The sequence below is a fragment of the Malurus melanocephalus genome, unplaced genomic scaffold (genome assembly GCF_030028575.1).
Source record: "Malurus melanocephalus ecotype Western Australia unplaced genomic scaffold, MMel_1.1 scaffold_498, whole genome shotgun sequence".
Lineage (NCBI taxonomy): Eukaryota > Metazoa > Chordata > Aves > Passeriformes > Maluridae > Malurus > Malurus melanocephalus.
Window position 1 is genome coordinate 213,916 of NW_026623730.1, and position 24,658 is coordinate 238,573.

Below are 24,658 nucleotides of genomic sequence, written 5' to 3' on the forward strand. Positions count from 1 at the left end.
GCGTTTCTCCAGTTTTGCTGTTCCTGTTTCAATCCCTGTTTATAAATGCCTGTTCCTCCCTCGCCATCAGGTGCACAGTGCAGCTCCACTGCCTTTAACCTGGCACACACTCATAAAGCCTGGGCCAGTGTTCAAACCCAACTCTACATCATAAGCTGAACCATCAAGAGGAAAATGCCAGCCATAAAACTTCTGGAGTCTCAGCTTCTGGGAGGCTGCAACATGCAATGTTCCAACTGCTTGTTGAGGTCAGGAATGAAAAATGAGCCAACGAGGTTTTTTTATCAGATGTACTACCCATTCTCTGGAATACATTTGTCCTTTTTACTCACTGAGGGCAAAGCCTTGCAACGCAGCAGCATTTTTTACTCCTGATGTGGCCTCCTATTATCTGCTTCTTACCTGGGGATATCAATTTCATACCCTGGTTCTGAACTGACCTCCAGCATTCTAAAACATGTCCTGATCTTCAGAATAGGCTCCCCAGGGAATGGTCATGGCCAAAAGGCTGCCAGAGCTCCAGGAGTGTATGGTCAACACTCTCAGGCACAGGGTGGGATTGCTGGGGTGTCCTGGGCAGGGCCAGGAGTTGGATAATCCTGTGGGTCACTTCCAGCTCAGGATATTCCATGATCTTGTGATTATTGTATCCTGCCCAAGTATCACCAAATATTAGCAGTGAGATGCCCTGTTAAACAACTCTAAGCTGATTACACCCAAACTTCTACTGCTTCTCCAGAAACTTATTCTGAAGTCAGGTTATTGCAAATGGTAATTCTGGGGGGAAACACTGAGCAGGAGGAAGGCTGCTGTGGATGAAATCTAGGCATGCAGTAAGAATGAATRATCATTGTAAAAAAGAAAAATACTCAGTGCCCACTTAGAGTAGAACAGCAGAATGGCATCTAGAGAATAAACCTATTATTTCCAGACGCAGCCAGACTCCTACACATAGTTCAGTTAGGACCTGTCTAATTATAGGAGTGTGGAGAAGTGTTGCCAACAGTATTAGACTGCCAAGTATTTTACTTTGTGAAGGTGTTCATTTGTCAGTTCAGGAGCAGAGCTCTGGAACAGCACATTTCCTCCTCCATGACCCAGGGCCACTTGGGCAGCACCAGTGTGACTGAAGGATAAACAAGGAGCTGCATTTTGCAGAGCATGGAGCAAAGGAAGTTTGCTGACAGCACTGGGGAGCTGCAGATGAAACACCATCATCCAARAGTTAAAARGTGTTCAGCTCCACTCCAGAGCAAYATGAAAGTCTGCTGTCCTACTGAGGGAATCTGCTGCCTGTAGGAGCCCAGGTGGGGATTCATTCCTTGGTGTCCTGGGCAGAAACCATGGCCTGTGTATAGGGATACATGGTCAGGACCAACAGCTGTAGAAGCAAATAATCTCCTTTCTGGCCCACTACCTGCCTCCAGCTTCTGGTTATTACCTACAAGTACCTTAAGATCAATTTTTATGTAGATATTTCATCTGACATGAAAGAAAAAAAAAGAAGCAAACAGGAACATTGAAAAGAAACTACTCTTCCTATTACAAGTTTCTGAAGAAAGCAGAATATTGGGACTTCTATTCAAGACTCCCTGTACGGGATAAATTAAATTTCTGGTTTGGTTGAAAATATCTAGTGAGAAATGAAAGGTTACTGTTCGAGAGGTGCCCCACAAGTCACATGTTTTAAGGGAGGACAGAAGCCAAGGGATGTGCAGCATCACTGCAACAATCACCTCTGTTTTAAGGTTATAAGGAGGGAGAATTAAGAGGCCCCCTGAATTAAGAGTGCCTTCATCATGTGTATGTGAGCTTGTGCTGGATSACAGGCTCAGCATGATTCATGCTTTGGGCTGTGAGGGAACACTGACTCCACWCAGGGCCATGTGCAGAGGCACTGGAGGAGCCTGCTGGGACAAGCCTGTCCTCTTCCTCAGCCAGGACATGATCACAGGGAGAAGCACACAGGCTCTGCACACACACACACAGGCACTGACATGCAGGAGCTGTTGTTTGGGTACTTTGGGCACATTTTAGAAGAAGCCAAACAGACTGGACTCTAAGACACTACAGCCTCGGAGCAGTCAGATAATGTGCAGACAGGGAGATAAAATGAGGGTGAGGTTAGAAGTGCATTTCTGAAAACTCTTCCCTAAAGAAATAAAACTCTGCACGGTTTCCATAAAATCCCTGCGGAGAAGCTCATGTCCCTGCAGACAATACAGACATAGAAGCAATGAAAAAAATCATCAGTTTTTAATGATTCTCTCAGTATCCAGCCCTCACCTCTGCTCCATTAACAGTTTTTCCTTCACCCAGATTGGAATCCTTGSAAGCTTTGTAAATTCTATTTCCTTGCCTAACAATACCATCTGTGTTATATATAGCACCTCTTGCTCTCTTTGGGATTTGTAAAGGAAAACCAACAAACTTTAAATTGCAATTAATTTATCACTAGATGTATTATCTTCAGATTGCTCCACCACTGCCTCAGTAGCATTTACARCATTTTGGTGAGGGTAGAGCTGACATGAGCACATCAATCTCTTCTTTTTTTGCCCTRTAGGTCTGTAAATAACTACTCCCAGGCACCTGATGAGAAAGGAGTTGCTGTGTTGAGTCAGAACATGCAAGCCCAAGCATTCATCAGGAATGTTCCAAACGTGGGCCATTTACTGAGTTACACTGGCTTGTCTGAGGGTAGGGAGGGGTACAGCTGCTTACCTGGAACTGGGACTGTTGGCATAGCTCAGATTGTCTCCTTGGGAAGGAGGATGGAGGGAGACTTTGGCCAAGGCAACTCCAAACCACTCCAGGATTCTGTGRTATCTTGGAAGAGCAGTATTTAGCACCAGGCAGCATTGAATTTTGCTGTTCATTTACTTGGTCATTTCTTAAAACGGATTTATTACACCACTACTCCAGACAAKTAATTTTTATCATAAGGCTCCCCCCAGGAAAGGACACCAAGACACATGAGATCTGGGAAATGATAACAGAGGGTGCAGTCACAGTGCATCCTAGGCCTGAGAGGATGTTGGGCTGAGTAATCTGTATATRAAGAAAAGGTCATTTTGAGGGGAGATTTGCACAGAGGAAAATGGTTTACAAGTAGTGGAAATAAATAATCCTTGCAAACCATTGGAGGTGACACAAACCAGCTGGGATCAGTAGACAATGGGGAAAAAAGCAGACTTTTCTACACAGACCCAAGAAACCATAACCTTCTCCCTGGCATCCTATCCCTGCCCTGTGATTAACACTCATTTCTAGCTTAGAAAAAAAAAAGATCTGCTGAGTTTTGTCAGTCTACAGTAAAGGCCACATTTTTCCAACACTTAAGAAAAAAGGTTTGTTTCAAAGCCTTTAGCCCTATGCTGGGATAAACTTTCCATAGGGCMAATAATTTCCATCATCTCTTGAATRATTTGGTTTAAAAGAACAGAAATTTGGACTGGGGAGAGTATCAGGCAATGCAGTAAGAGCCAGTCTAATGGACTGCTTCTGMTGTCTTCTGTCTGGCTTAGGAAAACCAGGTCCAACAGTTTAGTGCTTAATGAAATGTCATCAGGAGGCATCAAACAGTTTAGCTAAAGGTAACAAAAAAGCCTGGGGTATTCCTCCACCTCGTGTCTTTCACAGATTTGGAAAAGTGGAATGGAAAATATACAGAAATGTAGATTTGGAAAAGTGGAATGGAAAATATACAGAAATGTAGATTTGGAAAAGTGGAATGGAAAATATACAGAAATGTGCTCCCCTTGCCCCTCAGGAAAATTGGCATTGCTGGGTCTGCAGGTAGGAAATGCAATGCCAGGCATGTTCATTTGGTATTTTGGCAGAACTGYACCATCCCTGCAGCGCCCAGGCAAAAATCTGTTATCAACTCATCTGTAAAAGCAGTCCCCTGGATGCCACCCAGACACGGCAAACACGCCCAAAACTTCCCAGATAGTCTCAAGAATGTCTGAGGTGCCTCTCCCAAGGTATTGCAGGGAATAATTAGACAGACCTTTTAGAAATTAAAGGTGATGAAGTTATAATGAATGAAATTTTMTTTTAAGTGACCTTAAGAATGTAACAGATGAGGCACAGGAAGAGCTGGGGGAAGGAAAAATATCCTGGTGAAGTCCAGTTGTCCTGGAGAAAGAAGGAATACAAATGAACAGCAAAATATTCACTCCAAACTTCCTCACAAAACTATTCTTTCTTACATCTTACAAAAATTGCTGCTGCCATTTGCTACACAGCAGAATGTTTTATTTATGTTCTGTATTTCCTAAAGGAAAATATTGGGAATTGCACTGAATYTCATTGGGAGGAATGATGTAATTGGATATAACATGAAGGATCACTGTTCCCATYGCTTTTACCTATGACTAAACTATTTAATCATGCCCATTACATGGCCTGTGCTGATGATGAGCTTGCTATGAAATGCAGATTTTAAAACAATTCCTGCCAACTGCTTCTCAGCCTTCACTATTTCTTTTTTTCCATCCACGGAACTGTGTCAGACAGACTTGAAACACATTTTTATTAATCTGTGCTAGAAAAAAACCTGGTTACATCCAAATCTGGGTGTGTACTGCCAAAGCTCTAAAGGCATGACTGCAAGGTGGCCCATAAATCAGATCACTGCATGGGCAGCCCCTGCTTTCAGCAGGCCAGTAAATAGGTCAGCACCAGTAAACAGGTCAGGAATTCAGGATTTGAGGCAAAAAAATGAGATTATATAGCAAAGGAAGAAAGCTTATACCCATGGAATGGACATTGCAAGAAACACAAGGTTTGGATTTTTCTAGTTCCACATGAAAGAGCCCTTTCACAATGGGGTGTGGAATGTGAAAAAGAAGCTGAGGGTTTCTGTGTATGTCTCTCACATCAGAAGTGTGTATGGTGGTATCACCCCTCCATGTGACCAAATCTCTCCTCACTTGAAATAGAAAATTTGGCCAGGATAAGGGTGCCATCTGGGCACACAGATGAAGCTCCCCAGCACATCCCAACTGTCCAAAGAGGGAACAAAGCCACTGCCTTCAGGTCTTCTGGGACTGCTGGGACAATGATACGATGCTACACATGTACACTCCCCCAAGAAAAAACCACCTGAAAGCCAAAGTGAGCAAACATTAAGGTGAGAGTTGACCTCCAAGAGTACGAAAGTTTTTCAGAGGTTTTTCACAACTGAAGAGTCCCCCAATTCAGCATGCCTTAAAGAAGTTTTTGACTGATAAAATAATTAGTAAGATCACTTATCAGCAAAGTAACCACACAGGGAGCAGCCTGCTGCTGGGGATCAGGAGCAGGAGAGGCCCCGGCACTGTGCACTGGCTGCTCAGCCATGGCTCACACAGCACTGTGCTTTGGTCACAAGCTGCTTCAGTCAAAAATCCAAAACTCAGACCTACGAGAATTTAATCCCATCCYCTCCAAACAGCCACCAGTGGGACCATCATCATTCAGGATTGTACTGGGGCCCACAGATCACTGCCAGCCATGTCACAGTGGCCCCAGGGACATCATCAGCCCAGCCTAAGCCATGAAAAGGGCTCTGTTCAACACAACCCTCAGAGTCAAAGAGAGGATCACAGAGGAGTTTGACCAAGGCTTCTCAGGCACAAAGGTAAGTTCAGTGTTTCTGGTGCCACTGAGGCATCTCACACACCTCTCTTCACTCAGGGTTGGAGCACAAGTGTCAGGAGAAGGAATGCCAGCAGTGCCACGCAAGRCACGCTCAAGACACTCGACATCAAYCCAATCCAACGTGGCACAGCCRGACACTGTCCCCAAGGAGCAAGGTGACAGCAAGTCTCCCTCCCCAAAGCTCCCTGTTGCTGGCTCAGGGGGTACAAGGACAGTCAGCAAGCTGCAAAGAGCAGTGCCAGGGCAAAACAGGAGCTCCCCACCCGGGCTGGGCTCTGGGAACCTGCTGTGGAACCCACTGGGGAACCCATGCCCTGCCCTTCAGCCAGCACAGCACAGACTCAGCAGGGCCCCAGTGTTCATCCTGCACCGACACTTTCCCAGCCCCACATAGTGCTCATGCCTGGGGCATTTGCTCTCTCTGTCCAGTGTGCATGCTGTGCCTCCGCACGGAGGCAGACACTGACATCTGTGGGGACAGGAGAGTGAAATTCAAGCTCTGTGTCCACAACTACTGCCAGGTGAGCTCTCATGGGGCTCCTTTCAGCTTTCTGCCCAGGATGGCCCTTTATTCCTGAACTAACAAGTTCCCGGTCTGCTCTGCTCTGCAGCTCCTTGCCAGTGGGCTCTTCCCAAGAGAGGAGACAGGACAATTTCGTGTTGGGGACACACGACATGAGATCAGAGGCAGCCACGAAGGTGAGGACCTGGCAGGAGCAAGGAGCTTTGYACCAGGAGGGGTCTGTGGCAGCTCCTCCTGCACCCCAGCAGAGAAACCCCAGCCCGGGCACACRCAGGAGCTTCAGCCAGCTCTGGGAACCCTAAGACACCGGACATCCACAAATCCCTGATCCTGACACTCAGGGGGTTGCTGTGCYCTTTCCAGCGCTGCTTCATCTGCTACAAGGTGGGGGCCAGCATCACCTGCTGCCAGATGGGCTGTGAGCRTGCCTTCCACCCCAGAAGGCCAATGTGTCACCCAGTATTTTGGGGTGTACAGGTAAGGGCTGTCTGCCCTGGCCTCACAGCCCTTGTGCTCRTCTCCAAGCCACTTCCATCTCTAGTGGCCATGCAGGGCACAGGGACAGGTGCCACCAATGGCCACAGACAGGAGCAGAGCCCACACTGAGGCTCCCAAACAGCTCATGAGCCTTCCTCACCATCACCRTGAAAGGACTCTGCCCTCCTCACCTTCCCTTGCCCATCTCTTCCACCTCCCTCACAGGTCCTTCTGCTGGGAGCACCACCCACAGCAGGACAGCACCTGCAGCATCTGCTGGACACCRTGGAACACAAAATCTCCTACAAAACCATGGGGTGCCCCGTGYGCCAGGACGCCTGTTTCCACCTGCACTGCATTCAGAGACTGGCTCTGCACGCTGGCATTGACTTCCAATGCCCACGCTGCCTGAACCAAGAGCTGTTCATGATGGAAATGCTCACCATGGGGATCCGACTCTCCAAGAGGTTGGGGTCTCACTTTCCAGCTGCCAAGGTGACAGGCATAAGAGCATAGGGACTGCTCCAGCAGGCCTGGCTGCATTCCCCTTGCCCTCAGCTCCGTCAGGAAGCTGCTAACGGGACAGGCAGAGGAGCAGGGACTGCCAGATCTGCCTAAGGTTGTGACAGCTGAGCCTCAACCCCTTCCCCTCCACCGGCAGACCGTCATCATGGCAGAGCATAAATGCAGTTGGAGCCTCAGATCAAAGGCACGGCCGCTGTGATGCCGCAACATGCTTGTGCCCACAAGGCAAGGAGCACGTGAGGAAAGAAGGGTAAGCTGCCAAAGCAGCAATGCTGGGCTCTGAACGGCGCCTGTGTCCCCCTGGAATTGGGGATGAAGCACTAAAGAACATGGCCTGTGCTGGGCTGTCCCCTGCTCTGGCACTTGCGCCTCACAACCAGCACCTCCTTTGCTCCTCCAGGCCCTGGCAACAATGGCTGTGCAGCTCCTGCGCTGCTGAGGGCACCCATCGGCACTGCTCCTGTTTGGGGAGTGCCACCTGCTCCTGGGAGTGCCACAGCTGTGCTGGCACCGGCACTGGTGGCACCAAAGCACCCGCTGCCCTGCGCTGGGGACAGCGGCCAGCCTGGGCCTGACAGGAGGGTCATTGGCTTCAAGATGGCTCTGCCTGCCAGTGTCCTCTCCTGCCAGCATGGCGGTCCTGACGACCCTCCTGCCCCTCTCTGCAGGTTCCACTGGCAAACCAGGACTTGGCAGCCCCAGTTATTTCCAGCCAGGCGGTGACACAGCTGTCCCAGGCCATGGTGTCCCCTAAAGCAGCTGCTCCCTTCGCCCTCAGCAGGCCTTGAAGCGGCGCTGCCCTGAGGATGAAACAGCTTCACAAACAACGTACAGCCCTCCTGCAAAACGCCTCAGGATGGATGGCGGGCCAGCATATAGCGCTAAGAGCAGCAGAACTTCCAGCATGGATGTGCTGGGGCTGTCCCAGGGCACAGTGCTGGACAGCAGAAGCTGCTCCTCTCTCCCTCAGCAGGCCTGCAAATAAAGCTATCCACAAGAAGATGTGCAATCACGGACATCTTACAGCCTGCCCATAAAACACCGCAGGATGGACGATGGACCAGCCCACAGCGCTGACAAAGCAGCCCCAGCACTGCCAGCCAGGAGCCATCACAGCTGTCCCAGAGCAAATGTCCTGTCAACACCAGCTCTGTCCCTCTCACCATCAGCAGGCTTTCAAATGAGGATACCCAGAGGAAAACGACTCAGGGAGGACATCCTACAGCCTGCCTGCAAAACACCGCAGGATTGACAACGGGCCAGCCCGGAGCGCTGCTGAAAGCAGGGCCAGCACTGCCACCAGGCTGTGTTGGGGTACTCTGAGGGCATTCTGGCGGTCAGCAGTCCAGCAGCATGGCCACAACACCCATACAAAACTCCATGGATCTTCCACGGCTCCGTGACAGATAACCGCTCCCAGCCTGGGCCCATTCGCATGAGACACGTCTGGAGGCAACAGCAATGGGCAAAAAAAACCTTACAGCCAGCCATGAAAAACACAGCAGGACACATGGTCAGCCAGGCCCTCATCCCCCTCACCCTCCAAAGTATAATGGAAATAACAGAAAGAACAGAATTCATAGAAGTACTAGAAATAACAGAAATAATAGGAATAATGCTTTTACACAAGGAGAATCCACACTTTCCCAGTCATTTTTCTATGCCTTTCTCCAGTCTGTTCCCCCATGTTTGACATGCAAAGCAGTAAGGTTGGGCTTGCTGATCTTAGAGGTCTTTTCCAAYCTTARTGATTCAATGGAATCTTACCACTTTCAAGTATTTGGTGACCCTCAAGACCCCTTACAAATGATGCTCAACACAGAAGCTCTGTGAGCTTCCCACCAGGGTACTACAAAGGATTTTTAATTGCTTCCTAGGCTGATGCCATTTTTTCCCTCACCTGCTTTTTCTGCTGAGGGAATGTTCAGCAMAACACCTCTTTTTACTGCACAAATACAGCAACTCCAACTGGTTAAGTCTCTTGCTCGGGACTGAAGCATGACAGGGAGGCTCAAGGAAAGCAGTTCACATGTTTAAAGGTATATTTAAAATTCTCTCTCTAATCTGCACCTTCTCATCTGCTTTACTTCAGTGATGTGAGAAGGGAAACTTCTTTTTTTCTCTCTCTCAGCTGTCCCTCTCAGTCATTTGCCATCCCACGCCTGACCTCTTGCAGGCAAGTGMGTTGCAGCAAGTTAGAGTGTTTGCAAACAAGAACTCTCATGGATATACTTTCGGTAAGGTGCTTCCATTAGAGATATAGCAATTCTTTTAACAATCCCCTTCACACAGGATTAGCCAAAGGCATGCACAGAAGTCATGCCCAGAGCTGAGACTGAAGCTTGTGGCAGACCTTGGTATTAATAAAGCCCAAAAGCAAAGTCCCAGGAGTTCCCGAACTCCAAAAACTCTGCACCAAACAGCAAATTCTCAGTTTAAAGCCGAGCTTCTGGCTCCACCTGCTGCCAAAAGGGTGGAAGAAATGAAAAAGAAGCTGCAGCCAAAACAATATAAAATATTTTTAAAAGGAACAAAGAAATAACTAAGGCCTGCTTTTCTCCTTAATTAATCTGCCAATATTGTTGTTAAAAAACAAACAAAACAGATTTCTTCATCATGGAAAAATTTCTAACAGTTCAAGAAGTGATTCTTTACCCGGTCATGACCAGCAGGCACTTGGGTCCTATTAAGTCATCTATTTTGGTAATCTTTAACTTCAGAAAATACTGTTTGATGACACAAATTCATGGGGTTTTGTAGCTGAGAAGAGCCCAGCTCATGGATAATACCATAAGTAGAGTTCCTAAGCTGCCAGCAGGAAGTGGGGAAAAAAGGAAACCCTACATTGTATGTTTTCCCATTTGCCCCTGTTAACAGTGCAGCTCTTGCCTCTCAGTGATTCATATGGTGCCCTTAAATCATGGTTTACATTTACCCACAAACAGTGTAATTTTTTCTTTTTATGCCAGTACATATATTTATCGATTTCACGCCAAAACCCAYGCGCTTTTCCTGTGCCAAAGTGCACAGGTGCCAGCACAATTGGGCATTATTTCCACCAACAAAGCTCTCAGTGAAGCCAAGGGCTGCCCTGGGTGCCCCAGGAATGCTGGTTTGGCTCTGGGGTGCTTGGATTACTCCRTGTGTTTGCACAGCACTGAAGGCAAGGTCACTATTCATTTAGAAAAGCATTTCATAKACCTGATTTAAAGAAACATCAGAAGCTACTTCACAAAAATATGTGCAAGCAGTATGACTGAGACATATTAAGCCTTTACAGCCAAATTCTTAAAGCAATATTTTGCAGATACATATTTGTGCCTTTAGAAAGTTTTATTGCTGTATAACTCTGGCTAAAGAAACCTAAGGCAATACAGAGCTTTTTCAAGTGCCATTTAAAAAATAAATTTCAATTACAGCAGCAAAAAAKTATCACCAAAGCAACGCCATTTCCACACTTGCATCTCCAGCTAATGCTAACTTAAAAAAAAATACACGGCAAGGTACAGAAAGTGCATTCTCTGAGCTTGCACTTCTCACTTCTTCACCTCCTACAAAGTTATGCAAAAACCAAACTCATTTTATGAAACRTCTTCTATATTTTCTTTTTCATTTCAGCCTGTATATTACACTAATTTGTAAATTATTTTCAGTTTGGCCTCCTTTGAATTAAACTTTGCWCAGCACCAGCTTTTGGCTGAGCTCCCTTCACTTGAGCAATCAGTGGAACAAGTACAAACCCCAGAGCACTGGATTTCTGGCACTCAGYGGGTAAGGGCACTTTAGCTGTCTACATTTTTTGGGGAATAAAAGCCCTGAAGGAATCTTCTAAGGCTAATTAAGATCCCAGACAACAAAAGCACAGACAGGTTTATAAGCACATTAGTTATACAGGCAACTATATTTGAGTTTGAGAGGTTTAAGCCRTGTCACTGACAATGGGCCAAATCCCAGTTTAGCATTGCCAGAAGACACAAAAACCACTTTCTATGACAATGCAAACCCCAAAACAGACACAATATTCCAAAGGCTGACAAGCTTTCTGATAACCTATCATTTTGCCACGTTGCACAGAATAGCTTTGACATTCCYCTTGGCCATCCAGCTCCTCCTCCTAACCCACAAACAGCTGCCAACAGGGTTTTTATTATTTCTGAAGTAGAGGTTAGCTGGTGACAGGCTCAGGGTCTGGAAGAGTACTGAGTCATCTGTCCTCACTTCTGAAATAATACATGTAATTCTGTACTTGTTCTGGTATTGAACCCTAATTAAACCAAACAACCAAAACCTTTTGTCTGCTCCAGCTCTGGTTCCAGTCACACACTAAAGTCCTTGCTTAGTTAAGAGAGCCAGAGAGCTTTCAGGTTAAAACAGAAAACTCMATTACCCCATCTTAAATAAGGGCAATTTAAGATGACTTGTCTTGGGGAAAGCTACACATATTCTCATTTTCRTAAGTTTACAAAAAAAATTTGGGACTCATGAAACAAAGAAAAGATTAATTAAAAGCTCAGCGATTCAGCTGGAGAAAGAGAAAAATATTTCTCAAGTTCTAAGAAGTCTTTACCTAGTAAATCTGTAACCAGAAAGTGGGTTGGATAAGATCAGAGCTCAAATTGATCACCAGCTGCCCAAAGAAATATCTCAGAGGACACAAATCCGTACAGCAAACCACAGAACTTTGCATGCCATTCCTGCTTATTACACAAATAAACACTGCGGGGAAACAGCTTCGGAACTGGTCTTCAAAATACTTTGCACCACAACSCTGGGCATGAACTACAGAACAGCAAACAAACCACGTGAATTTGTCTGAGTCTTCCCAGCATTACCGGAGGCACGGGAGAGCAGGGAACTGCAGAACAGCAAGGGCTCTAGAAAATGCCACCTCTCAAGAAAAACCGCATTTTAACCACACGAAGAGCAAGTACGATAAATGGAACAACCATAAGCTTTAGCATGTTGTATAGAAAGAAAATAACCTGTTCTCAGTGGCCTGAGAGACACTACCATGGCAGCACAACAGACACGTGTAGCAGGGACTCGCTGTCACAGAGAACAGGGAAACACTAAAACACAATCTGCAATCTTCCCCCTCCAGCCCTTTTTGGCAATTCCGCAGTGACACAGTTGGGGCAGGGGAACTGACCTGAGCATGTCCCTCACCCTTGCCAACCCTGTTACTCTAAGAAAGCAAACTTTTGTGCTGCCAAAGGTCCTGGGGTTTACTTCTTCTGGTCTCTGAAAGGGCTCCAGCAAGTCTTGTTTACTCTGTGGTTTCTCCCAGGTATCCCTCCTTTCCCATCAGCTTACATAAGCACAGCTTTCAGAGATTTCAAACTTCCTCGGCAACACCTTCCTGCAATTTTTTTCTTATTCCTAATGTGCGGAGAACCACTCTGCTGAAGGCCAGCATCCACRAAGGAGACGGGAGCCCTGCAGAAATCAGTCCTACTCTACGAGCAACCCACACTGTCCCGCCACGTCCCGCTAAGGTTTCTGGAATGTTCAGGGGATGGAGCCTCCTTTTATGCCGACACCCGACCCCCAAGGGCCCTCCTCCTTCCCCCATTGGCTCCGATCCCACACAGGCATACCCTTCCTGATCCGCCCACCCCATACCCCGCCTGCAGCAAATTCCCCACGCCCATCCCTCCGGGATCTACTGACAGGGGCTGTTTCCTAAAAGCTCCCACCCCCGCTATTCCAGACCCCAGTTGGTTCTTTCAGGTTACCCAGGGGTTTGTACGGACGCACGCAGCCATTTCTCCTCTCCCCAAGAATAACAGTGCCATTGACACATTAGCCCTTGCAACAAGGAGGCTTTTCCAAATGGGAATCAGTCCTACTTCAGCCACAGGTGACATATCTTTCTGTCTCACCCAAAGCAAGGAAGAGGAAATATTCTGTAACCCCAACCAGCAGATTGGGTCACTTCAGGAACTAAGGTGCCTTCCAAATCCCAAAGGATTATTTACCACTTAACAGTTTGAACATGTGATTGTATTTAACCCCTATGTTCAGAAAAGAGAACATTTTGCACTGCATGATTAATCAAGGTTTAGTGTGGCTGAAACCAGGTAAGAAAAATTTAAAACTTCAAGTTTCTATGAGGTTTACTCTTTTTGGAGTCACACACTGCACATCAACGTATTTTTTTTAATGCAAAGCATGTTTTAATATAAACATCCAGATGATAGAAAGTTTTGTAACAGAAAAAAACAGATCTATATGCTCAGATCTGTTTTACAGGATTGCAAAGCCAAACACTAAGGCCAGGCTTGAAAACAGCATCTCTTGTCATACAATCAAAATATTGTACACACAGAACACAGCTCGATGCTTCTCGAGTTCACCAGCATAACATCCAGTTTGTCAAACCTTCAGCATTAAAAAATTTTTTTTCAAGCTGCACGTGAAAACCACAAATTCATCCACAAGGATAAGTGCTTCCATCCTACAGACATCTTGCTGAGGGGCAAAAATTGCCAAATGCCATGTTTTGGAGAGTGATATGAGAGTGCAAGGCAACCTAAAATATATATATATATAAATCACACTTTAAACTTTGGCCAAGACTTAAACAATTAAACAGAGTTCTAAAAGTATCTCACCTCAAATATTCCGACTTAGCTGTTCAGTAAGTACACAACTTTATTTCCAAGTATTCCAAGACTGGAAAGTCTTCAAAATCATTCTGTATTTTCTACAGAGCCATTATAATTTAAAGATACAGCTACATTTTTATAGTCAAGTCCTCTTAGATAAAAGGAATGAGAGATGCTTGCTTCAAGAGCAGGCCTTCATCACAGACATTTCAACACACCCCCTCGGATCAGTCAGCAGCCAGACTGTTACAGGCAGGTTTTCAGAAAGACAGGATGGTCTTGTGAATGATTTCGATGGACTCTCTGATTTCATCSTCCTTGATCACGAGTGGSGGTGCCAGGCGGATGATGTCACCATGGGTGGGCTTGGCCAGGAGCCCGTTATCGCGGAGCCGCAGACACACCTTCCAGGCATCATAGTCTGCAACAGGAGGGAGGGAGAAAAACAGGACATTGGGGACATTTCCAGCACAGCAGAAGGTGTCACACCTGCAGCACGTGGTGCTGTTTGCCAGCTGGCAGAGGGATGATGGAGGGTGTTCACAAAGGGAGAGGTCGCTTGGAGCAGCTCTCCAGAATCAGCACAGAGCAGAACTGCTCCAAAGCTGCCTCATTGGTTTGCCTCAACACACAGCTCTGCTCCTTCACAGCTCAGTGCCTGTCCAGCACTCAGTTAAACTTTAAATGAATTTTAAAAAGGGAAGCATGTAAAGATGAGGTAAGGGAACAAGGGCTTCAGACAGTTTATGTTTATGTAATCTGGATTTTACCACATCATCTCAGAAACTGACACCATCTCCCTGCAGCACTTTATCCCTTGATCAAGTACCTTGATATTCAATTTCATGATATAATTCAAGGTATTAATCCTTGCAATTTTTTTTTCAGTCGTTAACTTTTTTATTTTTTGTACCCTCCTGTATTCATTGGACTCTTCTAACTATTCTGGAAACAACCAATCTCTCTCTCATAATCTGTCAGGAGCTGGTGTTCCAGACAGGGACAGTTTTTCTCCAATGAGGAGAGATAAAGGTAGTTTTTGGGAGGCAGATTCACCATCAGATCTGAACATTTTCAAATCATAAATGAATTAAAATAATTTTAAAATGATTGTTTAGCCTTTCTAGTTAATAAATCTATTTTTCATAACACACAGTCACTTACATAAATTTTCAGTGGATACTACAGTATTATAGCTATGATTTGAACCCAAACATCATGTCTACATGGCATCCCCTACCTACAATTTAAGTTGTAAAATATTTTTCCATGCTGTGATTGTGTTTCCTTACCTTTGGTTTCCCGAATTACGATTGCATTTAAGAGCCCTCTTCCTCTTACAGCAGTTACAATATTAGATGGAGTCTTCATGAGCTCATTTCTTAGCAGGTTACCCATTATTTCTGCATTTTTTGCCAGATTTTCCTCTTCAATTACCTAAAGAGAAGTAAGATCTACAGTCAGCTCAAGGGYACTGCATTTGTTTTAGGTCCCACGGGGAAGGGATGGTTAATTCTCTGCTGAGACACAAAAGCTGTTGCAGTGTCCCTGCATATCCCAGAAGGCTGGTATGAAGCCTTTACTCATGTTTACAAGAAACAATAATCTCTCTGAAATTTTATTCTAAATTAACTGCTTTTSTTTTGTTATTTACAAGTGAACAGTAAACCTCTAAAGCCTCTCAATCTGTCCAAGTCTGTGTATGGGGTAATGATGAGGCGTTCTGTGTGACCTGCATCAATGCAGTCAATTAAGCAATCACAAAATAATTAAATTCCACTTTCTGGACAGGACATTTCAGCTTCTGTTGGAGCTCCAGTTGCACATACCTGTTCTCAAGCTCCCATAGCAGCAGCCTCTGCTGACATAGTAAAATAAGCCAATTTCACAGTATCTTAATTAATGAAGGTATTTGACCAATTTACATAATTGCCTTGAAACTTGCCCTAGATAAATTGTATTTTGACATTTAAAACATTGAGATCATAAGAACACCAGAACTGGGACACATTTCCAATAAAAAATTTAGAATTTGTTTTATGATCTATAGATAAGCACTACTAATTTTCCATTCTAATTTAAAGCTAGATTTTTACCTGCAGCATGAAAAATAATATTATTTATTTCAGCAAAGATCATGACACCCTTTTTTATTTGGATTCCAGATTTCTATCMCCACACAAACCTCCAGAGCTGCCATTGCCACACGGCAGGCCAATGGATTTCCTCCATATGTGGATCCGTGTTCACCAGGTTTAATGGTCAGCATAACTTCATCATCACACAGCACTGCTGAGACCTAAAATGGGAAGGTCAGCACATTCACATATTTAGAATGGTAAACTTTAATATCTCTGAAGCATATTTTTCCTCAGGGCTMGGGAAAATATAATTTTCAGCCTATGGTGATAAATTACATTTACATTCCCAGCTCTGTATACAGGAATAGCAGCTCTGACAAYCCCATAATTAATCCCTTAAATACAYWTAGCTATAGTGGTAAMACAGCTTGCAACCACAGCTGAGAGGCATTTYTCCAAACTGAATATTATTTTAAGGGTTTAAGCTTCAATACTTGGTTTAACAACTCAGAAAGCCTTTCAGTTGTTCAAGGAATTGTAATTTCCAGCCTAATCAGCAGGAATTTAAGTCACTCCAAGAGGATAAAATCAGTCATKCAGGCATGCCAAACAAATGAAATAATGCCAGTTGTTCAGCTACAGAGGTCATATTAGGTATTCCATTATTTTATTATGTCTCCCTCACAGGTTGGACTGTCTGGTCATAAATCATAGTTAATCTTGCAAACAACAATTTCCAAGTACAACACACATCAGATTTATTGTTCTTCCAACTGGCAGGTTTTCAGTGTCGATGACTAAAAAAATGATTATTCAACACATGTTTGAGTAATTTGATATTATTTTAAATCATTGGTATTTCTTTGGTACTCACAGGATATAAGCCACCAGAAAGGGCTTTTCCAAGAAGAATTATATCAGGTCTCACATTTTCGTGGTCAACAGCCAGCATTTTTCCTGTTCTGGCTAAACCAGTCTGTATTTCATCAGCTATAAACAGAACCTTTAAAGAGACAAAAAAGAAGAAAAATCCAAACAGAACAGAGAATTACTTTCATTCCCATTCCTATCCCAACAATAAAACTTTTTTTTAATGTATTACAGTAATGAAGACAACTTTATTCATATGTCAATGCCTTCCTCTGAAAGTATGAAAAGAATTATGAGTAGCACTTGCAAAATAAGAATYTGAATTCTGCTGGAATAGAGACCACTGATTTTTAAACCAGAGACCACTGATGACCATTTTCTTCAGTGTTTCATTCTGTGACYCACTATTGTTACAGATTCTTGGTAGCAATTATGCATTCCAGTGACAAGGACCCTGAATAGTTATGGTAACTCAAAACTTATAATGTAGGAAAGAAATTAAAAGTTTAATTAAAATAAATGCAGTTGAAGAACATTCATTAGAAATTAAAATCAGTGATAAGAGTAAGAAATAGTGACAAATATGCCCTGCTAAGAAATACTTTCTGGTGAGATATTACCAAGGAGCACAAGAAGTATCCTTGCATTATTCCACTGAGAGAAAAGGGAATTGTTAAATAGCATAAAAAGTCCACACCTTGCATACAAGGGTGACTTTACAGGACACASCAGTAAACACAGTGTGTAATGTGTAATGTTTAATGTTACAGTGAATTCCTCACATTGTGTTTGGTGCAGAGGTCCCTCACTCCTGTGAGATAGCCYTTGTCAGGAACAATCACACCTGCTTCCCCCTGGATTGGTTCCACCATGAAAGCTGCCACGTTGGGGTCTTGAAGGGCCCGCTGTGACATGAGACATAGGGAGAGAAGAGACAACAAGAAAAAGCTTTTACTCAGGTCAAATATAGAAAATKCATGTAGCAGAACCCAATTCTAGCCCTGGTGTTCTTCCTCAAAGGATGAGAATAACATTCCTGTCAGGCAGCTTCCCCTGAGTGCCACTTCTGCTCCCACACTATGTCACTGTAGTGTAAAATCAGCTGCTGTGCTTGCTTGGGAAGGTACAAACCTTGCAAACTGCAAATCCAGACAAGCAGTTTATCAGATCAGATCATAAAGCACCTCAGAAATACCCTCMGTTTTGTATTACCCCATGCAAGACAAACAATTGCTCAACTCTTCCCTCAAACAGAAAAGGATGGAGCCTCTYTAGAACAATTTTACTTTAAAGCAAAGTCCACAGGTACATTCCTCCACTATCAAGTTCAAAAAGGTTTAGAAGTCCACACAAAGAGATTTACTGATTCCCAGCATGCATTTACTGTAGCTTTTCTCAGCATTGCCCCATGAGCAGAATGAATTCAGCTCTAATGAAGGCATGAAATACTTGCAGGCCTTTTGCTATGGGTAGCCTGATGTAGGTTCAAACCCAGAAAGCTTTTCCACACTGCAACTATAACACAATGAGAGACCTTTGTCTCCCCTAACCCATCTCCAAGGAGAAAAGCAGCTCTGTCCTGTAATTCCTCCAATCTSCACTGCCCACTCAGTGTGTATGAAGCAGACCCAACAGGAACAGAGCTTTTCATTCACAAAGAACTTAATCAAGGTCACCCCTCCYCAACAGCTCGACAGGATTAATCTCAGAAAACACAGGGAAATACAGATCACTGGCATTTCAGGAGTTTGTGAAAGTGAAACAGCAGTCTGGCATGGTTTTAAGGATGCTGTGAAAACTGGAWATAAATATTTGCAACTGCAGTGAATTCTAGTCACAGAATCACAGAMTGCTTTGGGYRGGAARGGACCTTAAAGCTCATCCCATCCTACTTCTTGCCATGGGCAGGGACATTTCCACRAGACCAGGCTGCTGGGAAATTAAACAGATCATGTGGTTTTCCTTTCACATCCTGAAGCAAAACTGAAAATCAAAGCCAAAGCAGAATTTGCATACATTCCTGTACAGAATTATAGCAAACACATTCCTTATACGTCTATGTACATACACTTTAATGTCAAAGCACGTTTCAAAGTATAAAGTTCTGRTTTTCCTAGCTATTTAGCAAAAAGATATTGCAAAATTATTTCATGCAAGAGAACAAATAAATTGCCAGATACCTCAAGAGCTGGCAGATCATTGTATGGGATCAATTCAAAACCTGGCATGAAGGGTCCAAACCCATCGTAGCTGGATGGATCAGTAGAACTGGAGATGGCAGACATTGTCCTGCCCCAGAAGTTGCCAGCTAGAAAAAAAAKGGGGGAATTATTACAAAACTGACCAAGAGCCAGAATGGAAATGCATTTTAAGAGTTATCTAACAACATATTAGCATCCTCGTCCTAATTGTCAGCATTTTGTAACCAAAGAGTACTAAATATAAGATTCTTTTTAATTGTATATGTGTTTTTAATTTTTTTTAATTTAAAAAATCACAAGTCTCCTTAGGGGCCAGTAAATTCCCTCTGTTAGAGCCAAGCAGAGCAGGCAGGTAAAGGGAGGAAATATCCCAATAGAGAATCAGCAATACTTCAGCAACATTGCTTTTATTTTCATTATACTCCAATGTTAATGCCAATTTCTGGAAGACCTCAGGCATGCAGAACAAAAGCCCTGGCAGGTGAAGCCAAGAGGGCAGCTTAACCTTACTGTGCAATCTATGAGAGGTGTGGCACCAATCTGAGGAATTAATCCACAAAAAACTTACGTAAGAAACAACCAGTCAGGAATACAAAGTACTGAATTTTGTGTGATTAAAAGAGCATGGAGGCCTTGTTGTGCTTTCCATGTGACTTCAGGCTGCCTCCTAAAGATCAGTGTCCAGACCCTCAAGTCCTCAACTCATAACACACACTTTACATACCTGCAAAAATGATTTTAGCTTTGTATTTTGGAACTCCCTTCACAGTGTAGGCCCATCTCCGAGCCAGTTTGCAGGCAGTTTCTCCAGCTTCCACTCCTGAAGCAGAAAGCAGCACCATTATCCCTCTTGCATGTGAAACAGGCCACCAGTGCAGTAGAAAATGTTACACAAGCACTGAATCTCAGAGACAAGGAATAAAATGGACATAAAATATCTCTTTACCTGTGTTCATGGGAAGAACTTTGTTATAATTGAACATTTTGGTGACAAGCTCCTCATATTCCCCCAGGACATCRTTGTAGAATGCCCTGGATGTCAGAGTCAGTTTTTCAGACTGGGCTTTCAGAGCATCCACRATCTTTGGGTGACAGTGGCCTTGATTGACTGCACTGTAAGCACTCAGAAAATCAAAATACTTTCTGCCTTCAACATCCCACACATAAACACCTGGGAAAACAAATGTATGGTCAATGCACACAATAAAAGAAGATACAGAACAAAAAAAACCCAAAAAAACTCCTTTAACATAATTAACAACCAAAGAAAATTTAAATTAAACAATAATATACGAACAGTACAGAAGGTTCCAAAGCACCTTTTTCTTTCTGTTCACATAAACACTAAACCTCTTCACACAAGGTAATAGAAGAAATTCAGTTGCCTGAAAATTTTCTCACTGAGTTATTCTGAAGATTATCAGAATTTAGACCTGATAAGTCTATTCAGATAAGTCATTTCAGGGACACCACAATTTTTTTGGGTGCTCTTATGCAAAATGATCCAGCCCTCTAATCAACAATTAGCTGTCTTTATTTCATTAATTACCTCAATCCTACCCAAAAAACCCCAAAACAACGAAGTTTCAGAAATCAATCAGGTCAAAATCATTCTGCCATGAKCTCATCCCACCTACACAGACAGCCCAGGGAAACCTCAATAAAATACCTTTTCCTCTTTCCAGAGCAACGGGCAGTGGGTGATAGTTGTGRGCACCATATTTAGCCTCACGTTCAAAGATGAGATCAGAGGAGGGAGGTCCCTGAACGGTTTTTTTAGGAGCAACTGAGGCAGTAGAGCTCAACGAGGAATGAAGGCCTCGGCAGAGAGCAGCAAGGTTCTGGGAGCGGGTTAGCTTGGAAAGCATGATGGAGTTCAGGAATTCTGGTACAGATCTGCAGGGAAAAAATAAAGAAAGTTAATAATTAGCACTAAGAACATTTCAGAAGAAATGTCTGACAYGATTGAAGTGGTTTTACTGCCAGGATTACAGGTTTCTCAACKATTTTGCAACTCAACCAAGAAAGCTTAGATGAAATATAAATTAATGTGGGACTAAGTTCAAACAAGTTGTTTCTTCTATTCTAAAGCAYACTTACAGAAGCAAAAAGGAAACTAAACTGTGTGACTCACTAAGTCGATGAATCAGTCACATCATTTTTCCTGTAAGTGTTCCTCTTTTGCTGCGCCTTAAATTCTGATTTACTAATATAAACTACATTAAAAAAGTTAAGTTCATCAGACTTCTTGTTCCATTGAAATGTCCATTTTCTACCATATTGCTGTTACACAAATCATGTCACAAAATCAGAAAGCAAATAATGTGATACTGGAAAGAAGCACCTGACACATTTAGCTGATACTATTAACAAATTTGATAGTTAATTCATTTTAACTGAGCTCTGCTTTAAGAAGCAAAATTTGTGACTTATATATAAATTGTATTCTGGATTTTAAAATGTCACCAACCCATAGAGCACTCACTGATAGAACCTTTTTAAGACCATCATTATGTTCAGTATGGAGAAGAGAAGGCTCCAGAGAGACCTCAGAGCCCCTTCCAGTGCCTAAAGGGGCTCCAGGAGAGCTGGAGAGGGACTGGGAACAAGGGATGGAGGGACAGGACAAGGGGGAATGGATTCACACTGCCAGAGGGCAGGGATGGATGGGATTTTGGGCAGGAATTGTTCCCTGTAGGGTGGGCAGCCCTGGCACAGGGTGCCCAGAGAAGCTGTGGCTGCCCCTGGATCCCTGGCAGTGCCCAAGGCCAGGCTGGACATTGGGACTCAGAGCACCCTGGGACAGTGGGAGGTGTCCCTGCCATGGCAGGGGTGGCACTGGGTGGGCTTTAAGGCCCCATCCAACCCAAACCACTCTGTGATTCCACAATCAAACAACAGATGGAAGGTAAGAGTATGTCAGATATTATTGCTCATTAGAGCACTCTGTATTTTCTTAGCAAAACTCAGCAATTTCCCCTGAATACATAACCGTGTATTGTCACCATCTAGGGGTAACCTGAGGGTAGGATTTCATGAGGCAAATGCACTTTGATTTCTTCTCTGTGCCTGCACCTCAGTGAATATAAAGATACATCCCAGAGAAGGGGAAGTGAGTTGGCACTTTAAAAGCTGTTTGAGGAAGCTCCTCTCACAGCAGGGAACAGCAGAGAGCCAAGAGTTCTCAAAGCTCAGGTTTCTGGTCTCACAGAACATCGCACAGAAAACTGGCAAGAGGTTTAATCCCTAAAGGAGGATCACAGATCCCAAGTTACTCTGATTATCAAACACAACGTCCTCTGTGCCACACTCCACAGCAAATTGAACAGCCTGGACAACACTGCTGCACCACCTAACAAAGCACACTGCAAAACCTGACCAAAATAGAGGTATTAAATACCAACAGGAGAATGCAAGGATGGCTTACACAAGGGTGCTGTTATTTCAGGCTGCTTGCGAGACACAAGGATTCAGTCATGGATTCATCCCTAATTTATTTTGGAAAAGATCTGCACCCTGAATGTGTTGCCTTGAACAGAGAGCGTTTCTTTCAGCAGACTCCTCAGGTATTACTTTGCTGCTCTTCACTTCTAACCAAAGCCAAAAGACTGTTTTCTCCATCCAGCAAAATCCAAGTGTTTAGGAAGAGTCAATATTTCCATTCAAGCAAGAGATGAATGCTGCACAGCTCTGGGCATGTTGCCAGCTGTTAAAGATTAGCCCTTTGTGTTAATACTTTTCAAGATTGTTATTTCAAAGATTTTGCAAACAAAAATCTCTGTGCAAGACAAAAAAAAAAATCTGACTGCTCAATATTTCAACCTGCTTAACTCCTAAATGTTATTGGTCAGTGACATCCCTGGCACACCTCCATGGCAGAGCAGYTAATCCTATCACAAGCTTCTAGACTTTGGAGATTTTCCAGACATTCCTGAAATAAGAGTTACAAAGAAATTAAACTCTTATCTACCCTGTATCAAAGAGGTACCTTGCTGCACAAAGGATCACAGATCCCCAAATTGAAGTTCTTGGTTTTACTTCTTTCAGGTTGGAAAATACTCATCAAATTTTTTTAAAAAGGGCTTTTTCCTCCTTGAAGAGAAATGCCCTGCAAACTGTGCAAGTAGGGCCACATCATTTTAGCCAAGGCAGGGAGGATTACATGGAAAAGGGCAGAGTAAAGCTGAGAATTACAGATGAATCTGGAGSTAAAAGAAGGGGGGAAAATTTGGTTTGATGATCAGCAAGACAAAGTGAACAGAGAGTTCAGGAAAGGGGAGGGGCACAATAAGGAAAAAAACCCAAGCCAACAAAATGAAATTAAATCAAACCCATTACTGTGAGAAACATGACCGTGCACTGCAGCAGGCAGTACAGGAATCAGAAGCCAGGGAATTACACCAACTGGAAGAGGTCTTGCATCAGAATAGAAAAACCACTCAAAACACAGCTGTAAAACACTTCAACAACATTGCTCAGCTGTTGAGCAAGATTATCCAGACAAGAGCTTGCAGACTGCAGATTGAATGGCTTTATGTACCCAAGGCCTGATAGACACTGAAATACATCCCAAGGTAAATGGGGGACATTATCTAACACATAAAAACACTCGGGATCATGCGGATAGAGCAGAGAGGAATCAAATTCACACTGCAGCCTTTACCAGCTGAATCAAAGGGGTGAATGCCCAAGGGAACACGCAGGAGGACATCAGTGCAGACATGCCAAGCTACCTCTGCAGCCCAGCACACAACAGGAGCAGCTCTGCACCCAGACTGGCAGACAAGAATCACAGAATCRCTGAGGYTGGGAAAAATCTCTGAGATGACCAAGYCCAAGCTGTGCCCAATCCCACCTTGTCACCAGCCCAGAGCAATAAGTGCCACATTCAGGCCTTCCTTGGACACATCCAGGGATGGGAATTCCACCACCTCCCTCGGCAGCCCCTTCCAATGTCAAATCACCCTTTCAATGAAGAAATTCCTCCTATGTCCAACCTGAACCTCCCCSGGCACAGCTTGAAGCTGTTTCCTCCAGCCCTGTCATTTGTTACCTGGGAGAAGAGCCTAATCCCTACCTGGCAACAGCCTCCTTTCAGGGATTTGTAGAGGGGGATAAGGTCCCCTCTGAGCTTTCTTTTCTCCAGCAAAACAAAAGAGAAAAAACCAAGGAAAAGCAATAAACCCAGCGGTGAAATACCAGACCCTTCTCGCCATCCCCCCGCCAAGGCCAGGGTGAAAGACACTGCAGAGGCAAAGACGTGGCACGGCGGACAGAAGCGGGGCTGACACAGGCACAGAGGAAGGATGGGCTGTCACCTCCCCCGCTCCCCGCACAGAGACAGCGCTCCCGGGCCTTGCCGACGGAACCGGCTGCGGCCTCCCTGCCGCGGGATGGAGCAGGGCACGGTGGCTCAGCGAGAGGCAGGAATAGCCCCCGAGGGCCGGACGGGCCGTACCTGGTGCTGCTGGAGAGCCCGGAGGTGCCGGAGGTGCTGCCGGTGCCGGGGCCCGCGGATAARAGGCGGATGCGGCCGCGGGCCACTGTCAGCGCTGCTCGCCCCGCCCCCGMCCGGGTGATATCACCTCAATCGCGCACTCCGATTGGTCTTCTCGCTTGATTGGCAGCCACCGCCCCCGCTCTGGCGCACCGCCCTTTGGCTCGGGGGCTCCCCATTGGCGGGTGCGCGCGAGCGGGGTCCCGCCCACCGCGTCCCTCAGGGGCGGT

General features: G+C 44.7%; 1 protein-coding gene and 1 pseudogene across 1 annotated transcript; one reads left to right on the top strand and one right to left on the bottom strand.

Moving 5' to 3' along the window:
* Positions 1–828: 828 nt before the first annotated feature.
* Positions 829–7,975, top strand: LOC130582481 (PHD finger protein 7-like; annotated as a pseudogene).
* A 5,337-nt stretch (positions 7,976–13,312) lies between these two features.
* Positions 13,313–24,514, bottom strand: OAT (ornithine aminotransferase). The gene is made up of 10 exons (XM_057381212.1): positions 24,390–24,514; positions 20,601–20,827; positions 19,878–20,102; positions 19,656–19,751; positions 18,911–19,038; positions 17,513–17,635; positions 16,735–16,863; positions 15,965–16,078; positions 15,072–15,216; positions 13,313–14,200 (listed from the first exon to the last, which is right to left on the bottom strand). The coding sequence occupies exons 2-10, from the start codon at positions 20,797–20,799 to the stop codon at positions 14,040–14,042; spliced, it is 1,320 nt and encodes a 439-aa protein (XP_057237195.1). The 5' UTR covers positions 20,800–20,827; positions 24,390–24,514; the 3' UTR covers positions 13,313–14,039.
* Between the last annotated feature and the right edge of the window lie 144 nt (positions 24,515–24,658).